The sequence below is a fragment of the Elaeis guineensis genome, chromosome 2, assembly GCF_000442705.2.
Source record: "Elaeis guineensis isolate ETL-2024a chromosome 2, EG11, whole genome shotgun sequence".
In the NCBI taxonomy this organism is placed as follows: domain Eukaryota; kingdom Viridiplantae; phylum Streptophyta; class Magnoliopsida; order Arecales; family Arecaceae; genus Elaeis; species Elaeis guineensis.
This window is the reverse complement of record NC_025994.2, coordinates 118,529,397-118,554,854: the sequence shown is the minus strand read 5'-3', so window position 1 is coordinate 118,554,854 and position 25,458 is coordinate 118,529,397. Positions and strand designations below refer to the sequence as shown.

The 25,458-nt window shown below is 37.0% G+C and overlaps 1 protein-coding gene across 2 annotated transcripts; it reads right to left on the bottom strand.

Annotated features, from left to right (window-relative positions):
* Positions 1 to 32: 32 nt before the first annotated feature.
* LOC105041800 (uncharacterized) lies at positions 33 to 22,935 on the bottom strand. Of its 2 annotated transcripts, XM_010918827.4 has the most exons (14): positions 21,990 to 22,935; positions 21,819 to 21,905; positions 13,722 to 13,831; positions 13,468 to 13,518; positions 9,759 to 9,930; positions 9,307 to 9,627; positions 8,933 to 9,136; positions 8,355 to 8,837; positions 8,040 to 8,249; positions 7,214 to 7,402; positions 4,541 to 4,704; positions 3,300 to 3,452; positions 1,396 to 1,474; positions 33 to 674 (listed from the first exon to the last, which is right to left on the bottom strand). In XM_010918827.4, the coding sequence occupies exons 1-14, from the start codon at positions 22,395 to 22,397 to the stop codon at positions 237 to 239; spliced, it is 3,069 nt and encodes a 1,022-aa protein (XP_010917129.1). In that variant the 5' UTR covers positions 22,398 to 22,935; the 3' UTR covers positions 33 to 236. The 2 variants fall into 2 exon arrangements, with proteins under 2 accessions (XP_010917129.1, XP_010917137.1); XM_010918835.4 differs by lacking the exons at positions 21,819 to 21,905; positions 21,990 to 22,935 and having other exon boundaries at positions 13,673 to 13,783.
* Between the last annotated feature and the right edge of the window lie 2,523 nt (positions 22,936 to 25,458).

Genomic DNA, 25,458 nt, shown 5'->3' with positions numbered 1-25,458 from the left:
TTTTTTCTAGCAACACACTAACAATGGAAGCGGAAAGGAATGGTGTAATTACATCTTTAATTGTCATTAGATTTGCTCCAATTATCAGTAGTGAAAATACAATGCTGCAAAAACAAAAAACAATGAAAAAAGTACAAATCTAATCACATTCGAGCACCCTACTAGGTAGGGGAAAAAATATTGGAAAAAATGGGGAAAAAAGAATCATCAAAAGATTGTCTATAAGGAAATGCTGATCAAAGAGCTCTGGTAGTGTTTAAATCACCAGTCTCCTCTGGAGGTGGTTTTATGTATTTTCCAAGGGTTTTTTGGCGTGCTCGCTTTTTTATTCTTTGAATCTTATCTCTGCTCTGTTGTTTCCTTCTTTCCTTCTGTTGCTGGCGCCTGTTTCGCTCCCTATCATACACACCCTGCCAAAAGACTTCACCAGTTGAGGGCCACAGCCATCTCCGATCAGGGGGGTCAGAATCTGATTCCTCTGCCAAATCCTCGTCCATGCTCTTCAAGGTGGCATACGAGAACCATCTGATCCACATATGACCTCTCCGGCTGTTCAGCTTGTGCTGTTCCTGCATTTCTCCAGTCTCAGGGTTCACATATACCATCCGTCGTGCACTGTGGTATGCCCATATGTTCACAAGAAGCTCCAGCACACGAGAATAGCAGTGGCGGTCCTGTAACATGCGGTAGGGACAGAATAAATTGAGGTTCCCTGCCCCTTTGCTCCAACAAGAAGCAAGAAATAACCTTGTGTACACGAAGCTAATTATCTGCAATTCTAATCAGCTCAACTTGAATGGTGATATTGGGATGCCGCATTTACATATAGGAGGATTTTCAAAATAACGCCAACATGATCAATTTTCTTAGGTGTGTTGCCATCGTCATACATTTTGGATTTTCAATATTTTTAGAAGTGGAGTCGATCTTTGTTAAGTGCCAAAATGGAAGAACTACATGGTCACGGGACAAAAGATCCAGCCTTTCGAAACAATTATAGATAAAAAAATACCTCTTAGAACACGATAAATGGAACATTTTTGCATTAGTAAAAAAGCATTAACAGCAGGTGAAAGATAGAGAAAGTTGGACAAATCAGTAATGTTTTCACTTCCTTCTGGAGCAATGAAGATGCTCTGAGTACCAATGAGAGGAACAGTAAGTTGATAAAAAGATTCATTGCATCTCTTAAGTTGTCAAAAATTGCAAGATTGTTTGTAAAGAAATTTAGTGTCTTTTCCATTAGAAAATTTTTCAATTGATTTTTAATGGATAAAACTCTAATATGCATGCATTCACAATCACATGTACGTATGTACATATGTCCACATACAGAAACACATAAATACATATATTTACATTAAAAAATATCAAGTTATCATGAAAAATCATTACCTTGGATACACTCAAATAACAATGCCCACTTTGATGGTGCTCCTCATACATCTGGGCATCCAATGCGTCTACAAACATTCTGAGAAAAACTAGCAAGAGTTTAAGCAAAGTGGCAATAACTAGCAAATTGAAAATAAATATCCTTACTTTGCACGTCACATACTGTGTCCTAACTAATTTACAGAATCAGCTATTATTTCCAAGCTCTAAAAGAGAATAGAAATTAATTTGATTATTTGTTACTGGAAATAGACTGACTGCAAGTGAAAAGAAAAAGAAGCCACTACCAATTGATCTCTTTAGGGAGTAATATAAAAGATATTCCATGTTCCACAAATTAGCAGTTTGACAACATTAGTTTAGTAAAAGGGAATAGCGTCCAGAACCGATAAGGTGGTTTTCGGTTGCACAGGGAAAATGATTTTTTGAATGTAAAGGGCTCTCATAACTGCCAGAAAATATTCTTTTTAGGCACAGAAAAAGTTTAAACTCACAAGCACTAGAATCAACATTCAAGTTTCAAAATACATAATGATTCTCATGTGTCAATAGTTGCATATACATAGACATCTCTAGACCGCATTAGCAAAATTATAGATCATTGTACAAATAGTTCACTAATCCTCTTGAAGAGCTTCAAAATACTATGCCCAAAAGACAGTGGTTTGTCAGTTGTTTCACATTCATATCAGAAAAATGACTCTACCTTCTTCAATTATTTAGGATAATGATATTTTGTTCCATGGATTGCTGAACCATGCCCAACCGGCCGGTTCGGGGTGTACCAAACAAGACCAGTCGGTCAGCGGCATGGTTTAGGATATAAAATAGAATGTGGGAGGGGTTTTCGCCACTTCGTTCATTGCTTCGTTCATTGAGGGTTTTTGTCTCGCCCTCCTGTTCGCTTAAGTGATGTGGTGGTCTCGCCCTTGCTGACCAATAGGCAAGTCTCTCTACCCCTCCCTCCCTCAGTGGAGACCCCCTACCCCGCTGCTCAATTGGTGGCTGAGCCAAATGCTGGAGCTCCCGGATCCTCTGTTCACCCCCCTCACTCCCTCTCTTCTTCTTCCTCTCTCTCTCTCTCCCCCTCTCTCATCAAACCCCACCCCCCCAACCACAGCCAGCAGCGGTGATGCCATGGTGGTTCCACCTCTGGCTTTGCTCTCTCTCTCTCTCTCTCTCTCTCTCTCTCTATCTCGATCCCTCCCCATTCCTCTTTCTCTCTCTCTCTCTAGTTCTCCTTGTTTCGAATACTTTGGAATGGCACAATAGGGGCACATACTGCGCCAAATCAGTTGGCAGCCTGTCCGCTTTCTGATACCGATTCAATGAACCTTGCTTTGTCCATTTTCCTATCAAGTCAAATAGACTACAAGGCTAGCTATGGGCTTAATATGGGAAAACAAACAAAACCATGGTTTTAAATACCAGACGGTACAAACCATACTGCACTATTCCTGCGAGTCTCCATCACTGTGATATGGGATGCAGTCCAGTACCATGTGCCGGTACCTGGTACCATACCATTTTGGCAAAATACAGAAATGATATCCAATACGGGTATTTAAAACCTTGACCAAAATAGTTATCTTTGTTAGATAAAAGTAGAGCATTCAAGTTGATGTAATCAAATCCCGAGATTTTATTAGAGCTACCAAAGGTCAATAAGCAACTAAACTTTAATTAATTTTCCTTGTTACTTCAAAAAAAAGGGACAAGGCAAGTTACCAACTAAAAAGAAGAGATCTATTTGAAAACAAGGAAGCATGGGATAGAAGCACAATCAAGACATAAATGCATTAACAGAAATGGGTGTACATTAATGAATATATGGAAGAGGTAATTCAATGAGTGCAACCCTTGTCCAAACTAGCATAAAAATACTTGAACACCAAATTGCATACCTTGAGAACATGATGAACTCAAGAAAAGAACTTGTTGGTAAGGCCCAGCTGTACATAACAGACCAAGAATGTCCATCATTAGGCATTTGTGGCAAAGAGTTCAAATCATGACGTACATCATACATCCTCTGAAGAGCCTCCGAAACAGCAAATCTAAAAATCAAAGGAGTGGAAAATCACTTGATTAGTCTTTGAAAATGTCTTACCAATGTGCATTTAATAAATTTCAAAGATATGCATAGAGAGATAAGTGCTTATTTTACAACTAATCATCATGATGGAAAAACCTCATGCTACTGAGCACAATTGCATGCTTAAAGTTTTAAATGATATTGGTAACCACAATGCAACAAAGCCCAAGCTGATCCCAAGCACAGATCAGAAAAACTGAGGGTTGACTAGGTTGATAAGCCAGTCACTAAATGGAAATTCCAACTACAACAGGGAAGGATTCATAAACCAACCATGAATAGTTGGGATAAAGCCTAACAATTGTGCTTATGCTTATGATATTCAGATTGCATGAATGATTTTAACAAGTGACAAGAGAACATGTCAATACTAGTTGCAATGTTCATCCTAAAATGAAATACTGACACGTGCTGAGGTTTTTGACTTTTGAGTAACAATTTGATAAACATCATGGTACCAAACACTTGATGTACTGTTCTTGCAGATTGATTTTTCAGAAAACAACTGGCATATGCCAATTCATCCATTCTATTATATCAAGCATCAATACAGATGCCTTGCACAGTGGCACTGGCAGGTGACAAGCCATCTCCATCTGTGTGTATAAATTGCTTGAAGCAGATGTCTATAAGGTGATATTGCAAGGAATGTTTTAAACTGAGTGCTTTCCTTTGCCTTTGCTGTTCTGAAATGGCACCTAGGGTTTTCTATTTCACTAGGACTTGAGAAAAAACTTCTATTTATTACATCACCTATTTAAATTTTAAATGATCTAAACTGACCTAAGGATGCTTGTGATAATGCCACCTGTTTAATGTCTGTACTTGCTTAAGTGGATGGAATAGATTTTAGATGTAGATAAATCACCAGATATCGAACTCCTCTCCCATCTCCACTACTCAGAGTAGCATTACCCAAAAAAAACTTTACACTATCATAGAGACTCAGCTGTTTTTGGGCAACCATGGAAAGAAATGTATAATAAATGGTATACAGTAATCCTGAGCATTTTGGTGATAAGTGTATAAGAAATAATGACAGTATCTGACCTGCAGTTTCCTGCATTAATGACATCACAAAATGTCCAAAAATCTAGTTGCAGAGGATTTCTTGGATCCTTGTCCATTCGAACCCAAAAGTAAAGGGTATCTCCATGCCGCTTGGCTTCAATGCTCTCCAGAAGTGCAGTTTCAGCTTTCTTAGATAAGGAAGCCTGTGATTGGAAAAACCAGGTAGCAGAATAAAAATCATGCAGTTACACGGCAAAACAACTAGTGATTATACCAGTTTAACTATTTCTCCAGTCATGATTCTCTATCCACCATAGCATTATCTAACCAAAATAAGTTGTTTGGTTAAGCATCTAAGTATTTGAGCAGCAGTTTGAAGCTTGAATATTTACATGAAATGAATTTTACATAAACAAAATCCTGGATCTAAATATACGTTGACATGGCAAGGAATGACATAGTACTTACCATGATAGTGCCTTAGCAACATGTGACACTGGCATGGTACCTACAACACGCCAGAATATGGCACGCTCTTGTCAAGCACTTGCATGGACAACATATACACCACTGGTATGGGATTCTTGTACCATCCACATGGACAGGTGATGACTAACAATCTAACACAGATTTTATTTGAGGGACACAGAAATTATATACACATAAAGAAATAAATTCAGACAAGGACTCAAATTGTGGGTCTAGCTAAATGGTATATGGTTTGAATCATTGGCATGTGTAGTGCTTTAATATTGCTATGAGCCAGAGACTTCTTTATGAGTTGGTTAACTTTAAAGAATATTAATATGAGTGATCGCTCATACCTAGGTTAATGTTATTTCCTTCTATCTGAAAATTTATAATTGAGAAAGCAGGGGTAGAAGGGAGCAAAATGAGAGATCCAAAGCGTAACACAAAAAGGAAGACAAGGTGCAGATAAAACCAAACAGCAGGCAAAGACAAACTACCCAACGTAAATGATTTTCATGCCAGCCAAAGTGTACTAGAATGTGCCAAATCCTATATTTCCTTAAGCAATATGAACCCAATATCAAAGATATTTATGAAGTCTCATTCACTGTGGCTACAGAGACAAAAGGATGATATTGTGGCAATATAAATTGTGATTAAGCCCTAACTGCAAAGCTTTATTACATTTGTAAAAGGATTAGCTTCAAAATATGAATATATGTTTTACAGCAAGCTCTCAAGTCCCAACATGATGTCGACTTCACTATGGATCGTGATAAAAAAAAAAAAAAAAAAAAAATCGATCCCACCCTTTGGGGCCTCCGCGGCCCTCCAGTGGCCACCACCGGCCTCCCCGCCCTCTCCCAATCCTTCTATCTCTCTCTCTCTCTCTCTCTCTCTCTCTCTCTCTCTCTCTCTCTGTTTGGAGTTTCCTGCTCCTCTGGTCATCCGAGGGCCTCCATGGCCCTCCGTTGGCCACCACCGGTGTCTTCGCCATCTCCCTCCCCTTCCCTCTCCCCCTCTCTTTTCCTCTCTCTAGTTCTCCCTCTCCCCCACTTTCTTTGCTGTGTTGGTTCAGGTCAGTATGGAATGGTATGGGGGCGTGCTAAACCATACTGTCGGCTGACCGGCATAGGGTCCGGTTCTGGCACGGCAAATCTTGGTTAAGAGTATCAATTACTTGCCACATGAGAGCGTTGTTGTCTCTCTCTTTTTTTTTTTGATTTGGCGGTCGCTTCATACAACTCTAGTATGAATACAACCTAAAAGATCAAAAAGGAGAATATCTCGAAAAGACAAAGGTAAACAGGAAGCATCTATCCAAATGCAGCAAGAATGGTGAGCAACAAATGAGGCAACCCAGTCCGCAGCACTGTTTGCCTCTCGATAGATGTGCCTAATCACAAAGGAGGAGCATCCTTGAAGCAAGCTCTGGATGTCGCGCACCAAGGGATGAAGGGACACCGCACGGTCTCAATCTCTTTGAAGCCAAGATACCACCGTCCTCGAGTCTCCCTCTACCACCAGCTGCTCTGCCCTGAGCGTTGGTGTCTCTTTCATATATGATAAAGCCAAAGTAAATGAAGAAGCATGGAACACTGCAATTAGTGAAACTTGAGGGACTTGAGTGCAATACTATAAAATATACATGCCCCCAATATCCTCAGCTTCTGGCCTGCAGCAATTTGGCCTATGGTCATTTTCTTGTGAGTCAAGTTGCAGCTTTGTGCCTGGAAATATGCAGACTAAACAGTTAAAACAGAAAGACAAGGAAATGTTCCAGTTACATGCAACTAAGAACACCACGAGGACCACAGTTGCACTACAAGGATCCTCAACCAAAAGAAAACTTCATCATATATCTCAAGTGGCTATGCTGAATTATGCTCTAGATAGCATGTTCTTCAATTAAACTGAACACTTTTCTGCTTCTCTACTTTGCCACTTGCTAAGAACTACAACTAATCCAGTCCAAACACATAATAGCCTTTTCGATTTCTAGTCTTCCACAACACAACCAATTCAAACTTTTTTTTTGTTTCTCTTGGGTTTGGGGGGGGGGGGGGGGGGGGGGGCTGGGCTGGTGTTGTGGGGGATTGAAGGAGCATATAAAGTAGTAGGCCATTCTGTTACAAAAACAAAGAGTGAAAAAAAAAAACACTGGAGAAAGATATACTATAATTTAAACATTACTACAGAACTTTTAAGTATACACACACAAATATATTCATTAAGGTATACCTTCCTTGCAGATGCTTTCCAAGACTGGAACCCAATCCAAGCATTCTTGTGAACACGATCAATCTGGCTAGCCAAAGCAAAAAAGGCTCCATATTCACCAAGAATATCTCGGTAATACACATTGCTAAGGAGTGGAAGACGGGAAGAAGCATCTACATCATCAGCTCCAGGTCTTTGGCCTTTGGAGGACTATAATTAACAATTTTTCATGGTTAGATGGAAGAGTGACAGCTTTTTTCGTGAAAAAAAAAAATATAATGTCCATAAATTACTTTAAAAAAATAGTATAAATGAAATTGCTGTGTGTATTCCTGCAGATGCCATTATATGTGAACTGGGATTTTAACAAATGTGTTAAAGAATAACTACATAAGTTAATGGAATGATCAAGGTGCTCATTACATGGTAAACAGATTTTTTTATGACCTACCTTCCTCCAAGTTTTCATCCTATTTGGACTTTCTGTATATTTATTATTTATTTTTTCTTAGCAGTTTAAATAATTTCAGAAAACTGATGCATGAGTTATTTATGAAGTATTGTAAGAAAAAATACATTGTACATTACAGACGTATGTTTCATTGTTCCTTACAGTTTAAATTATTTCAGAAGGCTGATATGCAAGTAATTTGTTTAGCACTACAGAAAATTTTTTTGTACATTAAAGTGCATCACATCCTAGCCTAGGTTGAAACCAAAATGTAATCCTTAGGGATACACAACACATGGCATTATAATTTTAGTTCACTCTTTCAAGTGTCATTTCCATCTTGCTTCCTATGCAAAATTTCTACTATATCCCAATTATCTAATACGAGATACTTACCAGGCTAATTCCACGATAAAGCGAGGTTTGATGCAGAAAAGGCCATGTTCCTTCCCCAAAATAAGGTTCATATATACACAGGGGCTGCCCTGTCCGTTCAAGTTCCCTATCATCCCTCTCATGCAATGCATTCCTTGCCCTGTCAGCTCTTTTGGCATTCCGGTAAACTTCCTCCCATGTTCCATGAGGCTGATCACTCCTGTCCATCAACTGCATCGAGTTTCAACAGAATATCCTCTGAGGAACAAGTGGTCAAAAAGTCAATATAAACTGACATAGCAAAATAGTGAAGATGCATTGACCCGCATTAGTTACCTCTTCTTCTTCTAATCTCATTCTGGCATTAAACATCTCGATTCTTTTTTCTTCCTCCCAAGCTGTTGAGGAGAATGCTTCATCAAACTTCAATGCAGATGAATTTTCCATTTGACTATGACTCCACTCCTCTTCAAGCTTGTCTAATATTTTTTCGCTTCTGAGACTTCTACTTAGATTGTTTGTGTCTGCAATGTTTTCGAACAGATGCCATTGCCATTCCTCCTTCAGTATTAAAGGGATCTCCTTGGCATCCTTGGGAGATGAAATTTCTGATGGAAATTTGAGAATATTTTCTAGTAACAATGCATAGCCTTGGATACTTTCAGTAGCCATTAGGTTTCTGGCATCCACTTTGCCAATTGATGCAATTTTCTGGGCAAGTAGAGACAATTTTCCATTTGAGACGACTTGAAGTACAAGCTGGGTGAGCATGCCAACATTCTTCTTTGGAAAAAGATATCCATTCACCCTATCATCAACCTAAATCATTAAGTAGTGAGTCAGTTGTTACCCTATAAGATGTAATAAAGAGTTGAGCATAGTATTCAGGCGAACATCAATACTCAATAACGTACATATTTTCTTATCATGCCCAGATCAGGAGCAATAATTAGTTTTCCAAGATTCATAGCTTGCATTAGCACTCTGGGAAAGCATGGCTCCTCAAGAAATGAACCATATATTACAAGATCTGCTATTCCAAGAAAACTGTTCATGTCTTCATCAGAAACAAGATGCTCCACAATGCCCCTTGGATAGCCAACTTTTAAAGCAATGGTCTACATTAATGCATACAATGTCAAAAATTTAGTTGAAAATAGACATTGACAGATCATCTTCTTAGAAAAAAAATTAAGGCAAGTGCATCATTTTACTAAACAGAATCCATCAAAGATAAGAGAATGGAAACAAGAAAACTTGATTATATTAAGGAAGAAAGATAAAACACCTCTAGAGCCATCTTGTATGCACTAGTCAAATTCCCACTCAAAATGCGAACTTTCAGCATAGAATGAGAAGTTTTCACAGGTAGAAACTCTTTGAGTAGTGGTGCTAATGCTTGCAAGACGAGTCCCTGCTCTAGCCACATACCACTGTATGTAAATTGGCTGTTGACAATAGCAATAAGAAAATCCTCTGATCCATAACCCATATTAACTCTTAAATCATGGTCACTGTGAATAGCAAAAAATTCATCTGCTCCCAATGCTTCAGCAGGAGAACCCGGAATAACAAAATAGTTACCTGAATCAAATTCTGAATACATCATCTGGAAGCATGAATAATATCATAAACATTAGAACACAAATCAACCGCAGTCTTAATCCAAATTCCTGCCTCCATAAACATGAGTAAAATTAAGACTAAGATGCATCTTTGGCATGTGGAAAATTATATTACCGGCAATAAATGGGTTGGAAACACTAGAACAGTAGCTCTGCTAAAAACTTGTTTCCAGTCATTTATAAGCTGAACCTGGCCATTTGTTGCATATTGACTAAGACGAAGAGCTAGGGACCTCTCCTGTATGGTCCATATGACAGGTATAGATTTGAAAGGCTCCTGCAGAAGACTGTAAACCAGTATAAGTATTCTACTTTGAGATCATATCAACAGCTATGTGATGATTTTGTTATAAGTAGAATACAGATCACCCAAATTATCTTATCCAATGGCATGTTGCCTTGCTACTTCTAGATCATCCAGAGCATATAACATAATATAATAAGTACATGCACAAATGTGCATGTCCACATGGTTATGTAGAAATCATATGCAAACTTGTAATAGCTTGATCAAGCAGTTGATTTAAAAACACACGAGTCCATCTTTCATGAACCTCTGCCTATGCCAACAGCTGAAATTTTACTTAACCAAAACAAGAAGTTGAATCAATGAAGAGAATTTGTAGATTGGATTATATTACTTGACGAGCACTTATTCTCCCATTCCTGATAATTATACCAGTAAGTAACAAGACATACCCAAATATTTGGGGGTAAAAATCATAAATCAAAGTTACTAACTATTCCAACCAAAAGGCATAACATACAAGCTACATCAAACTTTTACATGTTATACCATTGATTTGGCTGCCAACTCCTTTTCATTCCTTCACAAATGAATACAATCTATACGAATCCCTCCACTTTTTTCAAGCACTGTTGGCTTTTGTTACATATTTATGATAACATATTAGCCTATGTACCATGACACTGTAATGCATTCCCTATCCTTTGTTCTAAGACCCGCAGGACCAGTACTAGAAACCGTATCAATACGTTACCAAATCAATACGACAGCACCCCAAAAAAGGACAAATCTAGCACTTTTCTCACTCCTAGCCATGGCATCACCTGAAACTGTGAGGTATGTGTCGGTCCTAAGTAGAACCACCATTCAGTTTGGATCAGTTTGGCCCGAGTCTCAAACCAAACCAGCAAACTGACCTAGTTCCCCATCAGTTCGATTTAGGTCAGTTTTGCAAAGCTTGCCTTATTCTGTTTTGTAATTACACATAATAAATAAACCAGTCTAAGCAATCATCTATATAATAATAGTAAGACGATAAACAGGTATTAGGGATGGTATTCCGTGTTGACACGTAAGATTATAGAATAACCTTTTAATACGCCACGTGTCATGTTTGAAAGTCTCCACATCTATCTATATAATAATAGTACAACGATAAACAGATATTAGGGGTGGCATTCCATGTGACACGTAAGATTATAGAATAATCTTCTAATATGCCATGTGTCAAAGTTGGAAGTCTTGACAATATTTTTTTTTCCCCGCATTGTGTCTCTTTTCTTTCTTCGAAGCCCTCCCAAGTTGCCTCATTCTTCTCCTTATTGGTCATGAAAGAGTAATCTGATGAACTATTATTGTGTGTTTATGCTTTTTATGTTATATTTAATTGGATGTGTGGCCTTCATCTGTGAACCCCTCCTAAGTCGCCTCATTCTTCTTCTTATTGGTCGTGAAAGAGTAATCTGATGAATTGTTATTGTGTGTTTATGCTTTTTATATTATATTTAATTGGATGTGTGGTCTTCATCTGTGCTTTGAGTAAAATTAGAAATTTTATGGAAATTATAGTGGACCGCCTTGCTGGTTATCGTTCGTTTCAGGGTGGTGGCAAAGTTTTTTGAGAAACATCATCGTTCTATCGTGGTGTGCGTGGCTATCTTCGATTTTTGTCATTTTATTTGTTTATTTATTAAATCATTATGTCATTAATTTCATGTTCATATTTCTGCTACTATTACATAAACTAGCTTTTAGCTGTAATTTACTATTCCAGATTGTTCCTACAGATAAAAGGAATGAAATATTGGCAACAACTACACTACCAATGCCAAAAGTTTAGGTTTGTGCTAAAACAATTCATTATTGACTCCTTGCATTAATCATACACGTCTCTCATCTTATACGGATTGCATTGTCACTCGTGTATAAACCGAAGAACAAAAAAAAAATAACAATGACACCAACGAGCTTTCAAAGATCAAATGCAAATTAATTAAGAAGAATCTTGCACCACAATTTGAAGACAAAATTGATGAAATGACAGAAAAATATAAATTATTTGTATATTTATAAACAAACAACTACCGATAAATATGTTCTATAATGCAGCCATAACAAAACAATGAAGATATGGAAGAGCATGAAAAAGATGATTTTCAAGAAGAGATTGATTTTGAAAAGATAACTGATGAAATCATCCATTAATGCCAACCATCAACCACATTCAAACAACTAAGAAAGAATGTAACCGTGTATTCTGATGAAGATTGAATGATCTGAAATAAAGTATTATATGCTCCATAGTTCACCATACATACTACATTCTAAATACCATGAATTATTAATTTCTAAACAATTTCACTATTCCAATTCATTTTGATCTAAACTATTATTTTGAATGTTTGATTTATTTTTCTGTTTGCTCCAATTAAATTACAAACTAAATTATTATGTTTATAATTTGCTTTATGTTGAAATCTATAATTGTGGCGGCTATTCTTTTGCATTTGCAAAATGGATAGGCCCAGGCATCGTCCGGCCACTGTGCTAGTTCAGGCCATTCCATTATGACAATTTTTCAAGATTACTCCTATTTGTGTTATTCTATAGCTAAACCATCATTTTTTACCGAGGATGGAGGGCAAGGTTTAACATGGGGATTTTCATTTAACTCCAAGACAAAATTCTGGGCCATAGGACGAGAGTGGACATGATGCTAAATACAAAATTATCAACATTTTTTTTATCTGAACCGATCATAAGTGTATCTTCACTTTCGTAAAGTCATCAAAACTAAGTAATATTTCTCTTTGTCTAAGTTCAGAACACCAGAGAAGGTCCCTAAAATCACGTTAACTTCATGAACGCTGAATGTAGAGATGGCTTTGTCAAGTAAACATAAAGTCATTCCATTTGAAAAATATTATGCCTAAATTTTCTGGAATCAAATGGACAAGAAGGTTTGATAAGTTTCACATTCAGGGGGTTAATGGATGCCTGGGTTATTATTTATAGCAAAAAAAAAAAAGGGTATACTGAGAAGCAAGACAAGGTGCACACACTGATGCTAGACCTCATTTCAAAATTCATTCATGTCTGAGATACATATTGTTTACCTTTGTTTTTATAGTTGCAAGCACACAAACAGAGAATGGAAATAATTGAATTATCATCATAACGCAACTAATTGTTAATGAACAATAACAGTCCAATGATGAAAAGCAAGACCATTTGCAACATAAATCATCAAGGAGCTAGTCACAAAATACTCACATGCCCATACCTGCATGTGCATGTGTGCACATAGAAACATACACAAGCATGCAAACAGAAAAGGAATACCATTCAGAATGCAACTAATTGTTAGTGACAGTCCAATGATGAAAAGCGAGGGAGTATTTGCAATATAAGACATTAAAAAACTAGTCACAACATATCTGCACACGCAAGCATGCATATCATGCTGATGCAATCTTACTTGAATCCAACACCGACTACATACAGGCACAACATGAAAGAGCAGAAAAGTGTACAAGACGCTAAAAAGTGAAATCTGAAGGGTGCTAGTTATACTTACAATGAAAGTACAGGCTTTGCCTCGAGAGAACTCACAAGAATGCCATTATAGCTGCACAAAGCATTTACAAGAAAATAAGAAAAAGGATCAGGAAACAATTATTTGGTAAGGTGAAATGTCAACATGGTTTAGGCAAAAAGAAACATATTGTTTGCTACAAAAGAATGAGACTATAACAGAAGCTACACTTAAGATCAATACTAACAGTAAACAGCAATTCATTTTGAGAAGTTCCCAATAATTGAGTAGCTTACTCAAACCAATCAACAGTAATTTCTGTTTTTGTGTCGACAGGCAGAAAATAAACAGGTATTCCTATAGCTCTCCAACCAGCAAGAGCAGGGCCATCTTCAAATGAAAAAACCTGTTTTATACATAAAATGAAGCATATGTGATGTGAGAACAATGACAATTAGTCAGAAATTTACATCATGAGATAATCATTTACTCAATTAACTGATAACAACCATACAGAAAGAATCCTGATACAAAGATTAACACAACTATACAGAAAGAATCCTGATACAAAAATTAACACATACATAGTACAAAGACTAGTACACACACATAAGAATTGGGTAAATTGTGCCTATTAAAAAAATACAGAGGTTAGCAACTCAAGGATATGACAAAGAAACTCCACAAGCATGGTGATAAACACTTAAATTAAGTCACTAGAGGCACTTAATTCTATTTAATTGTTCCTTATTTATTAAGAATTTAATGCTCTCTAATTTATTTTGCAGGTAATTAGGAGTTTGGGCTAATGCAACTCAAATTGGATTCAAATTGGCTCATATTTGAGTGAACCAGGCAACTAGTTTAAGAGCTAATCAAATCCAAGTGTGAACACAGCTTAAAGATCAAGGGTCCAGATTAAAAAAAAATCTTTCATATGGATCCAAGTGTGAACATGACTTAAAGATCAATGGCTAAGAAGCAATATCCAAAGATTCAAAGGTCAAGATTTAAGAAGCCACATCCAAAGAAACCCTAGAAGAGAAGGCGCCACATCTAACCCTAATATGCCACCAAAAGCCTTTTCTTTAGCATGGGATTTTCACATTAAGGAAGAGAGAAAGATGTGCCGTTCCATCTCAAAAACCCCACACCCTCCCTCTTTATTTCCTTCTTTCTTACATGCCTTTACACGCCCCCTGCATCTAAAATTCCTCACGCATGCCCCTTCCCCTTTCTTTCTTACATGCTAACAAACTCTTCTCACGCCTCAAACTCTTTCCACGCTCTAGCCCTAACTCATCTCACGCCCCTCCTCTCTATAAATACACATCAAAGCCCCCATAGTTACACACGCCCCCTTTCTTCTTCAGCCTTTCTTCCACCCAAAATCTAGCAAGCCTACTTCCTCTTCCATCTTCCAAACCAATCAATCCTAAGCCCTCTTCTTCTCCATAAAACCTCTCTTCCTGCTCTTGATCTCTTTTCCAAGCCGTTGGAAGGAAGTCCTCAGAGTTTCAGAATGAAGAATTTAGCGAGAAGCTTCCCAATGACTGGCTAGTCGTCAGTCTCGAAAAATCGCTGTAACTTGTCTAGATAGTATTTTTCCTTTTCAAATCTTTTGTATTTCTCTCTTAATATGCAATAAAGATATATTTTGCTTGCGTTTATCTTTGTGTCTTTATTTTTCTTGCATAAGAATCTTTATCTGAAATAGTTTATGATCCTTGGGACGAGCCGTGATCTACAGATATGGGCCGTAATCTGGGGATAGATTACATTTAGATAGGATTTCTTATTTTTCATATCGAAGCAATTTTGACTAATCTATAACTTTAAGAGACGGACCGTGATCCAAAGGTACGAGCCGTGCTCTATAAGATAAGTTATATCTTTATTGATTAGATACCAATCCAAGGTATATTAAGAAGGGTACCAGCTATCTAACAAGGAAGCAGTTGAGACCCTGAGAATCTATCCTCATACTTGATACCAATTAGTCTTTATTTATTTGCTCTTTCGTTTAATTATTAGTCTTTAATTAATTTTTATTCTGTTTTTAACTTAAATCCAAATCCTTCAAACATAAGTAACACGATTCCTGTGGATACGATCTCGACTCATGCTATCTACATAGTAGTGAGTTAGTTTATTTTTGACCGCCCACGGCAGCAATCACATGGGTTGCAGGATTTACTATGTTCTGATGCTTTAGGTTGTGTTTACAATAGGGGAGTGTAATTGTGCCGCATCACCAAAAAAAAAATGAAACTCCTAAAAAAATACATATTTAATAGTCCCCAACAAGAACAAGAGATAACAACCCATTACATCCTTAATTTATCCAATAAATTTCCTCTAACTAGACCACTGAGAAGAAAGCAGGAATTCCTGCAAATAACATTCAAAACAGCAACAATTTTAAACAGGAAACTGAAGAAGAAATCATGCCATCATTGCTAAGAGGCTACTGTTTGAATTTTGAATTAAATCCTGACATTCATCTCTTCTTGATATAGATTCACCCAGAGAATGTGTATAATACAAGCTAAAAAATCTTTAGGGTTTTATTTTGGTTGTGGGGAAAATTGTAAAATTCAAGTCTTGGGGAAAAAATGATTTAGTTCTTCACCCATAAGTCTTTTGAGGATTCAACAAGTTCATTGTTTAGTTACTAGCATAACTATGCTTTATTCCATAATAATTTTGAGCTTGTGGTGTTTGATGCTAGTGATTTTTTGCAACATAAATCGAACTATCATGCCCCAACCTGATGGCCCGAGCAGCCGTATATCCATAGGGTTTAACCATAGGATATGCAAGCCTTGCCTTTTCATTCATACATTATTCCAACTCAGGCATCGGTAAGAAAAGCAAATGATCTAATTTAGTCAAAGTAGTCTATAATCTAATATAAGAATACATCTAAATCAAATTTATTCAAGAGACAGCTAAACAATTATATTCTAAATCCTAAACTCTTGGCTACTCGGTCCCAAGCCTCATATTTTTTTTGCATCTGAAAAAAAAATAGAAAAGAGGGAGTAAGTTTTACAAGCTTAGTAAGCTTCCAATGTCTTTAGAGGGATCAAGCATAAAATAAATTTTTCCAAATATAGCAATTTAACAAATAGTAAGGATATAGGTATCAACTACCAACATAATTTTATTTCTTAAAACATACTATGTATAACAGTAAAACACAAAATTCTCTCTCAATCATTAGTGACTATGGCCACGATCAGCCTCGTGACAAGATTAGAAAGAGATTAATCCATGAATATAGAACATGCGATTCATCAGCATGTGCCAATGATCAGTCCCAATTGACTAGGCTTAAAAAGGAACTAGCTTTGAATTATATGGCCACGATTAATCTCGTGACAGGAGAAAAAGACTAGTCCTGATAAGATACACGTAACGCATCACCATGTGCTAGTGATCAGTCCTGACTGACTAAGTCTAGAAGAAATTAGTTTCTAACGTGTCGCCAACAATCAATCCAGTTGGCTAGACTCGAATCATAATCAAACTAGAGAGTTTTTCTCATAATTTTATAATAACCATATTGTTATAACAGAAACATACTTATTCCATAATAATATCAATTCGAATTTTTACATCTCATTTCCAAAAATAGAAAAATAATTTTTATTGAAAAATTCATGCAAAAATAAACAAGTGTAACCTCCTTCCTAAATATCATGCCATATCAAAATAGAAAAATCATCTCATTCTAAATTTTGCAATTTTACAATAATCATGCCAGAGTTGCACTTTATACTTGATCCATAATTTTGCATTACTTTTTATGCGAGCATGCATTATATGCATATTTTTCCAAACTTTCTAATTTCAAAATATTTTAATATTTTTTCAATCATTATTTCAAAATTAAGCAATATAAGTTCCAATTTTGTAATCTATGATATGCACCAAGAAAAATATCAGAGGTAAAGAGAACTGACAGTCTTAAGATCAATCAGATCTAAAAGTCATGACCTTCAACTTGTGGCCGCTATCCTTAGATTCGATACCTTTCTAGCATTGAAGGCTCTGACAAAAATAATTAACGATAATGTTAGTCTTCAATCGAGGAAACGATTAAAGTGAAGAGAGAGAATCTCGATCTGGGTCATGGTTTGTGTCGGATCATGAGCCCGATCTAAGTGGCTAGATCGATCATCAAGGAATTGGTCTCGACCAATCGAATTAGAGGCCTCATTTAAAAGGTGCGTTCACATCATGATTGGGTTTCTCCTTTTTCTTCTCTCTATTCCATGGTGACTGAGGGGGTGCTTAAACAGGGATTTCCTATGGAAGAATGGAGAATAAGGGGAAAGAAGGGTGGTTCGATAGTGGCATGGTCGGGACAGCTGTGGCCTATAGTGAGGTGGCCAAGGCCTTGGATGTGACGGTCCAATCATGCTCATAGGAGAAACAAGGGAGGAAAGTGCCTTGGTGGCAGTCTCCTCAGCCAGAGGAAGCAACATGGATGGAGGGACTCATCGAAAATGGTGAAGATGGAGTTTGGCCGGAGGGGGTGGATTCCACCGAGATCTATGATGGCGATACTTTGAATAGGAAAAATAGAATAAAGTGGCTACCATGCTGGCCAGAAACCACTTCTTCAAATCCCCCTCATTCATTGTGATTGATCACCACCAAGCTCCCTTCTCTTCGCCATCTCTGATGGCCGCCATGCCATCTGCCAAGTGCATTTCCCTGCCAAAACCCCACTTTGCTCTGCTTCCCCTATTCAAAGTGCTATGGCCATAGATCTTGTCGGAATCTGCTCTCTCCGACCAAGCTCCACTATCTTCACCACCTCCGACGAGTCCCTCCGCCCATGTTGCTTCCTTTGGCTGAGGAGGCTGCCACCAAGGCATTTTTCTCCTTGTCTCTTCTACGAGCATGACCAAACTATTGCATCCAAGGCCTCGACCACCCCAGCCATGCCACCACCGGACCAAGCTACTTTCCCCTTACTCTTCGTTCTTCTACCATAGAAAACCCTTGTTTAAGCACTCCTTGGTTGCCATGGGAGAGAAAGGAGAGAGAAGAAAAAAAGGAAAACCCAACCCTAATATGAACGTACCTCTTAGATTAGGCCCCCAATCCAATTGGATCGAGATTGATTCCTTGATGATTGATCCAGACCATTTAGATCAGGATCGTGATCCGACCCAAACCATAATTTAGATCGAGATTCTCTCTCTTCACTCTTATCATTTTCTCGATTGAAGGCTAACAATATTATTAATTATTTTTATTAGAGCCTTCAATGCTAGAGAAGCACCAGATCAGGGATCAGGGCCGCAAGTCAAGGACTGTCACTTTTGAATCTGATTGATCTAAGATTGTATGTTCTTTTTATCTCTGGTATTTTTTTTAGTGCACATCATGTATTTCAAAATTAGAACTTATATTATCTAATTTTGAAACAATAATTAAAAATATTAAAATATCTAGAAATTAGAAAATTTGAAAAAAATAATTATATTATACATGCTTGCATAAAAAAATAATTCAAAATTATGGCATAAAGTGTCACTTTAACATGATTATTGCAAAATTACAAAATTTGAAATAAGATGATTTTTCTATTTTAATATTGCATGATATTTTGGAAGGAGATTATACATATTTATTTTTGCATGAATTTTTGAAAAAAAATTATTTTTCTATTTCTAGAAATGAGATGTGAAATTTGAATTGATATTATTACAAAAATAAATATGTTTATATTATGAGAAATTAGTTATTGTAAAATTATGAGAAAAATTTTTTAGTTTGATCATGATTGGGATCTAGCCAATGGAACCGATCATTAGTCATAAGTCAGAAACTAATTTCTTTTAGACCTAGCCAATCGAGGTTGATCGCTAGCAGAGCAATACCTTTCGAGCCTAGCCAGTCGAGGTTGATTGTGACACATGCTAATGTGTCGTGTGTATATTCTCAAGACTAGTCTCTTTGTCCTATCACGAGATTAAGCATGGCCATGTGATTCAAAGCTAGTTCTCTTTCGGGTCTAGTTAGTTGGGACTGATCACTAGCATATATTGATGGATTGTGTATTCTATATTCAGAAGCTAATCTCTTTTAGACTTTATCACAGGGATGATCGTGGCTATAATCACTAAAGATAGAGAGAATTTTGTGTTTTACTGTTATGCATAGCATATTTTCAAAAAAAATTATGTTGGTACATCATTTTACTATTGTTAAATTGCTATATTTGAAAAAAAAGTTATGCTTGATCCCTCTAGAGATACTCGAAACTTAATAAGCCTATAAAGCTCACTCCCTCTTTTCTATTTTTTGCATATGCAAAAGAGTATACAAGGCTTGAGACCAAGCAGTTGGGAGTTTAGATGTAGAGGATAATTGTTTAGCTTTCTCTTGAATAAATGGATGTATATTCTTAGTATTAGATTGTGAACTACTTTAAATAAATTAGATCATTTTCTACTCTTGCCGCTACCTCAGTTGGAACAATATATGAATGAAAAAGCAGGCCTTGCATATCCAATGGGGTAAAACCCTATGGATGTGCGGCTGTCTATCGCATGCCTGGCTCAGTCCATTGGATCGGGGCATGACACAAACATTCTATTAGAACTTGAATTTGTTTTTCAGCTTTGCTATTTTACTTTTGAAGATAATGTGGCCAGTCTTTTTTTGCTTTGCCTGCTCGCAAGAATCAAGCAAGGGGTTGTTCGATATTAGACAAGGCTTCCAATTGAAACTGCCCAAGCCAAGAGAAGATCAGTCATGTCTCTTCTTCTGCCTAACCATTATAACATAGTTGTAACAAAAAAAAAAGAAAGTATAGGTGCACTCTGGCCTAATCTAGAAATGAACAGCATAAGCGCTTTATTTCTCTGTTCCAATCATGTAACCAAAAAAAAAAAAATCTGTTCCAATTCAAATTTTCCACCCAATTTTATTTCTTTATTCCTTTTATGGTACCAAAGCTAGAATCTCTACCTTATACTTCCTTCTTTAGGTCCTCTTTAGCAACCATTCAACTTTTATCTCCACAAAACTAGTAATGGAAATTGTAACAATACATCACCAGCTCGATACAATGTGGAACGGTTGGTAATGAATGGTATGCACCACATAACAAGACAAGCTCCCAACACATTTTCTCATTCTTGGCCATGGTACCATAGGTATCAGGCAGTATGGGGCGATTTCACTTGCTTTGGACCAATACAAACCAGTTTGAGTCATATACCAAACAAACCTCGATACCATATGGTACACAATAGTCTGTGTAAAACGGTAAGGGATGATATGATAGATCTTGATTCCATCTATTTCCACTTCAATAACCTCACTCATGTTGCTACAGTTAAGCTTGACAGAAAAACAAAAATCTTGTTATTTGGAGAAATCAAATGATCCAGATCAAGAACTTTCAAGATATGCCAAGTATGTGATGGATCATTCCCACTGTAAGAGGAGCAGATTGAAGCCAAAGAAACAAGAGTATTGAACTTCCAACAAATACTAAAATGTGGCAGTGAACAAATTCACAGCTTGTCAGCTGGTTATATGCGAAGTGTCCCAAATCATAAACCTTCAAATATTAAAGAAAGCCTTAGACACTTCGAAGATATACTAATGTCCCATTCCATGGCCCCTCCCAATGTTTGAAGATCCTAATGCAAACAACATGACGACATTGATCAAATCAAGTTTGAAGGGGATCAACTTTTAGCAATCCATAGCTCATCATATTACAATGATCTAGTGAGGCAAGTTTGTAGGGGATCAATCGATTCTCAGAGCCTCCTGCAATTTTATCATTTAACTGAAATCTTGTGTAATCAAGAAGTCCAATGCATTCACCCTAAAGATCAATATGCCAAACCAACCAGCTTTTGTTTTGACACAAGGTCAAGGCCTGGTTTGGACTGAAGAAAGAATAGATCAAATAATAGAGGCTTCACACATTCTACTGGTGGCAACCAAGGCCGCCATACTGATTCACCATGCTTTGGTTGAGGAAATAATTCAAGGTTCTTCCGATTGACATCCTCATACTTCAGCAAAACCAGAATCAGATAGGCAGCATAATGTTTGGGACCATGCTAATCTGTCAGTGGGGGAAATCAATCACTACATTATGAACCACTTTCAACATTAAAAACTTATTTTCAACAAATTAACAAAAAGAATTTTTTTTTTAAAAACAAAGTAACTCAACCATCCTGTTAAAATGCATCAAAAACTAAAAAGATAACAATAAAACATAAACTACATCTAGTTTCATTATTCTAAAAACTATCAATTCCACATCAAAATTCAATTTTGAAACACGGTATAGTTGCCTTAGGCGCCACCAAATAAACCAACAGCAAGCATTTTCCTATACATACCTCGATATCATACCCAATCTCCTTTAAAGCAGCTGCAATGCTAAGCATCTGCAACTGCATGGCATCTGGCGACAGATCGGCAACCACCTGCAAGCGAAATTCTCACAGTCATCACGTCAAACAACACAAAATTCTCACAAACAAAGAACCACTCCAAAAGCCCAGACCCACCAATGCCAGCCGCGGCTTTAGAAGCCCGACCCGCTTCACGGGTCTGCCCAAGGCCATCAACGATAAATTTGCCTCCCTCCTCTCCCGCTCGAACTTTTCCAGCAGCTTCGACGGCACGAACCTGATCCCCTCCCCGAAATCCAACTCCCTGATCCCCGCCAAGATTCCTGGATCCCTCTCCCCCGATTTCTCCATCACAGGACCCGGCAAGAAGGCCTGGAAGAATACGACAACGAAGAAGAACGCGGCCATGGTGCAAATCCATTGGATGTAGTCAACCTTCTCGAAGAGGAGGAACCGAGCTAGCCTGGATCTGTGCCGGTGGAAGAATGACCGTACGCCGGCTGATGGCGACCACCGGAGCAGCGGCGCCCTCTTCAGCGCAATCCCCGTCCCCAGCGACCCCATCTACGCGGCCGCCACCACTACCACCATGGATTCTGATCGAACTAGGCTTCGATTTCTCGATCCCTTCGTGTTTCTTGGCGAGGGTTTCAGGGATCGGTCACCGCGGCCGCCATCAAAGGAGGGCAAGAGCGCTATGAGTGGAGTAAGGACGAAAGAAGACTCGCGACCGACCTAGCAAGCGAGATTTGGGGGTGGGGAACACCGGAGACTAGAGATTGGCAGCTTCCATGAGATAAAGACGGTGAGGAGAGAGAAAATCTTAGACAGAGGGACGATAATGTAGGGATATGACAGGCGCGCAAATGAGAGAATTCCGGGAATGCCCCTGAGGGAGTATGGATGGGCACATGGAACGTTCTTCACGAGAATGGGCCACTTGGAATTTGCGGTCGGTCCGTTTCTCCGCGTGGGAAACGCGTGGGAGATGAAGTTTGAGTTTTCTAACGACATTGACGTGACTGCCCCTGTCAACGCGTTGCCCAAAATGCCCTTGTGGCGCTGGTGATTCGGCCACGGAGTTTTGCTTAACGATGGCAGTGGGATCGGATTATAGACGAATAGAATGGGATCGAATCAAAAAATTATCAATTTAAATTTAATTTATTTATTAAATAAATTAAAATTTTAAATATAATTTATTTATTAAATAAATTAAATTAGATCAAATGAATTAAACAGATTAAATAGATCGAATTAAATGGATCAAAAATAGATTAAACAGATTTTAAATAGATTAATAAATAGATCTTAAATGGATTAAACAGATTAAATAAATCAAGTTAAATGGATCAAAAATAGATTAAACAGGTTAAATAAATTATTTGACTTAATCCGATCTGAATATTAAACGAATTAAACGGGTTAAACGGATCCGATACAATTATTAAAAAGATTAAACAGATCGATCCGTTTATAATCTAAATCCATTTAGCCTAAATCCAAATCTATTTATGACAGATCAAACACGGACAGTGCCGGCTTAAGGGTAAGGCCACCAAAGCAAGGGCTTTAGGCCCCAATTTGTTTTAGGCCCCCAAACCCCCTCCTTCTGCACCACATCCAGCCATCCACCTACGAGCACGAGAAGATCTGGAGACAAAGACGGAGACGGCGAGACAGGAGACGACGAGCGGGAGCGACGAGATAGGAGTGGGTGAGGAGGCCTCGAGGTAGAGAAGAGCGGTTGCCCGTTGGGGCCGTGGGCGAAGAAGTTGGCAATTCAGATAGTGAGGTCATCGGAGAGCTTGCAGAGGAAGGCCTTGAGGCAAGTGAGGGCGACACCAATGAGAAGGCCATCAGAGGCACCGGTGGTACCATCGTCGATAGAGAGGATGCGGATCCGTCCCACCATCCGACGGTAACGATCTGACTTGAGGGGCGTCTCCTGATCTCCGACGGCGGACATTCCACGCTTAAGGGATATCTTTAGTGGGACAGAGTTTCAGGCTTCCGTCGGCACCGCGGCGGGGGATTTTCTGGCTTCCGACGTCTGAGCGACGATAAGAAAAGTGGAAGGTCAGAGTCTCCATGCATCGGTTTGTTTCTTTTATTTTTTTTCCTTTCCTGAGTCATGACACATGAGGCAATTGGGACTGGCAATAGCGTGGTCGAAGAAATAATGCTGCATTGTTATTTTTTTTGATAAAAAGAAGGTTCAACTTGAATCGTGCTATGGATTCCCTTCACTTTTAACAATACCTTTTATAACAATCATGTTAAATCTTTACTATTATAGATGGAGGCCACTTATCCCTGCTTCAGCATACTATACATTTTTTGTTCAGGTTCAAAGTTTGGCTGGGTTACTCAGATTAATGTTCCTTTTCTAACGATTTTTATACCTTTTGGATCTACTGTATTATTCATAGTTGTTGTTTCTTTTATTTTCTTTTTACTTTTTGAACTTAATCCTCTCCGTTTACTAATGCAAATATTTGTATTGGGGCTATGTTCAAATGTTTTGTACACAATATATATTTCTAAATAATCTCCTATAGCTGTGTACAAAAAAGGCTTCATATTAGATATAATATGAATGACAAACAGAAATATATTAAGACTAATTCTTGTACTAAAGTTATATCATTTTTTAGAGTGGTATAATATATATATTTATTATTTTCTTCTTCTACTAAATGATAAAAAATTTTACACAATAATATATCTGATCTAACTCTTAAATCATTGTCACAAATACATTGAAAAAGTCGTATTGAAAGTGTTAAAGCAATAAAATTTTAAGCTCCACAAATAAGAGATATTTTATTGAAATTAACAGAAATTAGTAAAAATTCTAAAACTAAAAGTCAAGCTAATTGCTTAGCAACATATAAGTTTAAAAATTTTGAGTTTTTATTGGGTATGACTATTTGATATGATATATTATTTGCTATTAACTTAGTTAGTAAAAATTTACAATCAAAAAATATGCATATTGATATTGCTATAGAACAACTAAAAAATCTTCTTTCTATTTTTAAAAAATATAGAGAATATAGATTTGCATCTACTATGATTTTTTTAAAAAAAATTATATTTGAAATAAAAATAGAACCTAAATTTTATGATAAATGTATCATTTATAGAAAAAAATAATTTGATGAGAATGTTTACAATAAAATAATAAAATCTCTTGAAGAAATATTTAGAATTAATTATTTCTTATATATAGTAGATCAAACAATTTTTTCACTCTAAAAAAAATTAAAACAGTTTCAGATGTATTGAAAATATATTTAATTTTGTATTTAATGATAAAAAATCGAAGTCATTAGACAATGATAGTTTGAAAGAATATTATCTTAATCTTGAATGTTTCTTAAAATATAATAACTACTCTGATATTGATGATTTAGATTTATTTTCAGAGCTAAAAATTAAAAAAAAAATTATATAAATGAAAGATAACAGTCCAATGAACATACTCAATCATATAAAATGACTCGACTCTTTTTTAAATACATATATTACTTTTAGAATAATATTAATAATTTCAGTAAGTATTGTTTCAATAGAAAAAAATTTTAAAATTAAAATTAATAAAATCTTGCTTAAGATCAAA